We start from the raw sequence: 3,319 nt of genomic DNA on the forward strand, positions 1-3,319 counted from the left end.
TGTAATTTGGTAGTGATCAGTTTCAATCTCTCCAACTGTAGGCACAATTGTCACCATTCACAGGGCAAACATGGTCAATTTCAGAAATAACTATCATAGTGACAAATCTGTTTACCAACAGTAATCTAAAACTATCCACTAATTTTTGTGTAAAAGAGTCAACAATAACCATTGACCACATCAATTTCTGAAATCTAAGACAACTTTGGAGTGTTTCAATCACAGATTCACGAGCGAATGCCAGCTTGAAATAAGGTTGTAATCTATAAATCACTCTTGGTCTTGAAATTATTTTTTAATTAAAACTAGTGAGCTGTTCAAATCAATTAACAATGTTTAATCTTACAAATTACACTATATGTTGTCTTATTATTAGATCATATATGAGGTGGCTGTACAACATTTATGCTTAAAGAATTCAGTTTGCTTACGTTTTACGTTAAAGATTAAAATGCCTAGGGAAGAGCCTACAAAAAATATCTACAAACTTCTCATATTCCCAACATAAATACATATTTTATGTCCTAACAACTAAGAAACCTGTGCTTCCAGGTCAGGGCAAACATCTCTAGTCAAATCAATGAGTGTGAACATTTAACTAAATCCAATGATGACATTGGATTACATGGTGGACAGTTCCCTTCTTGTGAGGAGCGTATCAATTTCAAGGAGAAAATGAGCACTAAAGTTCGATGCAGAAATTCATTGTTTATGATTGGAGCAGGCCAACAGTTTTGCAGCCTGTGACTCTGTTGTCTTTGAAAAGTTGTTGTGCTTTCATTTTATTGCTCCACCACAACAGCTAATCTTCAGGCTGATGTTGAGAAGTAAAAGAACACAAACATCTATGGAGCTCAATTGCAACATATTCGGCAGGAGGGTTCCAAAAAGGCCAGTAAAAAGTCATCTTTTGAGCTCTGCAGAAGCATTAACAATGCCAGCGGTAAACCCATTTTGATTTTTCATAGTTTCTATTGTGAGCAAAGCTTTAATATGTTATTGGGCGCATGTAAATCTTGAGAGGGGATAATATTAGGGAACTTAATTTGTAGTTTCAATTTGTAAGACCGGCTTAGGATCTCAAATCTCGATTCAAAATTAAATTTTACACCGTCCAATGTAGATATGAGATGCATTCATCAATATGAACTGGGTGAATCTGCAAATGTCTTTAACAAATAATAATACAGATCCTCGTAGTTCGTTTAGCACATCTTATAGACTTCATTTGAGAAATGATGCACAATTTAGTACGAGCTATGGAAATTTAATACAACTAACAGATACTATAAGTCGCAGAAATCTAATGTGTTTAACAAAATAATACGCTGACAGTATTTTTATTGATCCAGATGCTATAATGGTAGTCTAAATATTTGATGAGAATGTTATTGAGACGCTCAATGCTTCAAATAACAAATCGAGGCTGGCGGTTCACTTTTATTATGCTCTGTAAAAATGGCAGGCCAATTATATTATGATGATATTGTTCAGCTGTTTAGAAATGATTATTCTGAAAACAAATAATGTGTTGGCTTTGATTCAAACATTTCGATTTTGGCTGTATGTATTTTCTTTTTTGATATTTTAGATCATATTTTTCTAGTTATTGTAAGATATAAATTAGAAATTTGAGAAAAGAAAAATTCATTTAGTGTGTCTTTATTAATCTTATATTTTTGTCTTCTTCAATTAACTTTCTAATAATGAATAATAAAATATAATTAGGAATATTATAGAATAAAATTTAGAAATATAAAACTTATTATAAAGAATTCTGAGAATTTAATATATTTAGATGTATTATTATGAAAGTAGGCTTAATCATCTAGGAAATTCTGTAGTTAAGCATCTTTCAGTTTCTGTAGTACAGGATGGGTGACCTTCTACAAGTCCCTTGGATTCACTTTTGTAAATATCAGGTATATACAATAAGTGCTAAGTGTTTCATTTATTCTAATGAGATATAGATTCTTGCGAACCACTAAAATATGGATCAATAAATTTAACTAGAAAATAATACAATTGAATCTTGAAAACAATACCTCAATTCAACTTGTTATGAAAAATTTCTTCTACTTATCTGTTAATTTCCAGTTTTTGTTTCTCCTAAAGGCTGCAAACATAATCTAGCTAATAAGAATTCATCATGTTTCATTTCTCATTTTGTACTCGTCCTGTTTCATTTCACATTTTGCAGGTTCAAGTCATTGTCTTGAATGCCAATATGCGATGCCATGATTGTAGGGAGAGAGTCTCTAAATTGCTCTCCAAAATGGATAGTAAATTCTCATAACCAGACAGCCATCTTGAATGCTTTTCAAATATTAAACAGCTATCTTGAATGTTTCACTAAGACCCATTTAAAATTTTCCCCTTTTTACAATCAGACTTTACAAAATGGTATTGTAAACATCTTTTACTTGATGGGTGCTACAGATTTGCTGGAGTATGTGGTAGATGTAGTCCATAAGAAGGTGACCGTCAGAGGGACTGTGGATCCAAAGAAGAGGATGAAAAGACTACTCAAAGAGAAAAAGGGATTGAATAACATACATCCTGAAAGATTAAGTAAACAAAGGGATTTGGAGGAGCCCTACTGGATTAAATGCAATGCTTCTCCACATGGTCTTATCAATGGAAGCTGCTCTAATCGGTAGCAAATCCCTTTCCTATAGTACTATTTGACTCATGTGATATGTAAAGCAAGCATTAACTCCCACATGTATGTAGACAACGACATGAACGTGTTCTGTCCTTGACGCTCTACATATTATTTTTTGGGCTTTATTGACATTACATTGTTATTTAAAAATAAGGAAATTACTCTTGTATTTCTCGTATATTATGTAGTTCAGAATAATATAATCATCTTTCTATGAGTTTGTTTGTCCATTAGAATTGTCAGGAGATTCCATGTGGTGTCTGCTGGAGTTTCTAGTGCAATTGTCAGTGAATGATTGTAAAAACAACCATTAAAGCTTATAGTGGATACTATTGAATGGTATATTCTTGTCCATAGCAACTTTTCTCACGAGCCCCTAAATTTAATGAGAGAAATGAGAAATTAGTATGGTGCCACGATACAACCTATTCTGTAGGTAAGTCCTGCTTTCACTGCCTTGGCAGTGCAGGTTAAGATCAAAAGCTTTTGAAGACATACCACCTTTTTTTTCGCCAGACAAAATGTATGAAAGACAAGAAGGAAAAAAAAAAAAGTCAAATATGATTCTTTTTCAGATTCATGAAAACACAGCAAAAAAATTTCAAAAATTTTGTTGTTTTGATCACAAAATATACAGATCATGAAAATCAAATG

At 32.4% G+C, this 3,319-nt stretch overlaps 1 protein-coding gene across 1 annotated transcript; it reads left to right on the plus strand.

Moving 5' to 3' along the window:
* Positions 1 to 699: 699 nt before the first annotated feature.
* LOC149543859 (heavy metal-associated isoprenylated plant protein 32-like) lies at positions 700 to 3,007 on the plus strand. Its single transcript, XM_089796336.1, has 3 exons — positions 700 to 943; positions 2,201 to 2,282; positions 2,440 to 3,007. Exons 1-3 carry the CDS (start codon positions 818 to 820, stop codon positions 2,658 to 2,660), a joined length of 429 nt encoding a protein of 142 aa, XP_089652462.1. The 5' UTR covers positions 700 to 817; the 3' UTR covers positions 2,661 to 3,007.
* The last annotated feature ends 312 nt before the right edge of the window (positions 3,008 to 3,319 follow it).

This window comes from Cupressus sempervirens, chromosome 8 (assembly GCF_028749045.1).
Source record: "Cupressus sempervirens isolate cs-2001-9-10 chromosome 8, ASM2874904v1, whole genome shotgun sequence".
NCBI lineage: Eukaryota > Viridiplantae > Streptophyta > Pinopsida > Cupressales > Cupressaceae > Cupressus > Cupressus sempervirens.

What these genes read in the sequence shown, in the direction of transcription:
- LOC149543859 (XM_089796336.1), top strand. Translation starts at nt 818, where the DNA reads ATGTTGAGAAGTAAAAGAACACAAACATCTATGGAGCTCAATTGCAAC. An exon ending in AAGCATTAACAATGCCAGCG is followed by an intron (nt 944 to 2,200) that starts GTAAACCCATTT and finishes CACATTTTGCAG; the next exon opens with GTTCAAGTCATTGTCTTGAA. An exon ending in ATTGCTCTCCAAAATGGATA is followed by an intron (nt 2,283 to 2,439) that starts GTAAATTCTCAT and finishes TGGGTGCTACAG; the next exon opens with ATTTGCTGGAGTATGTGGTA.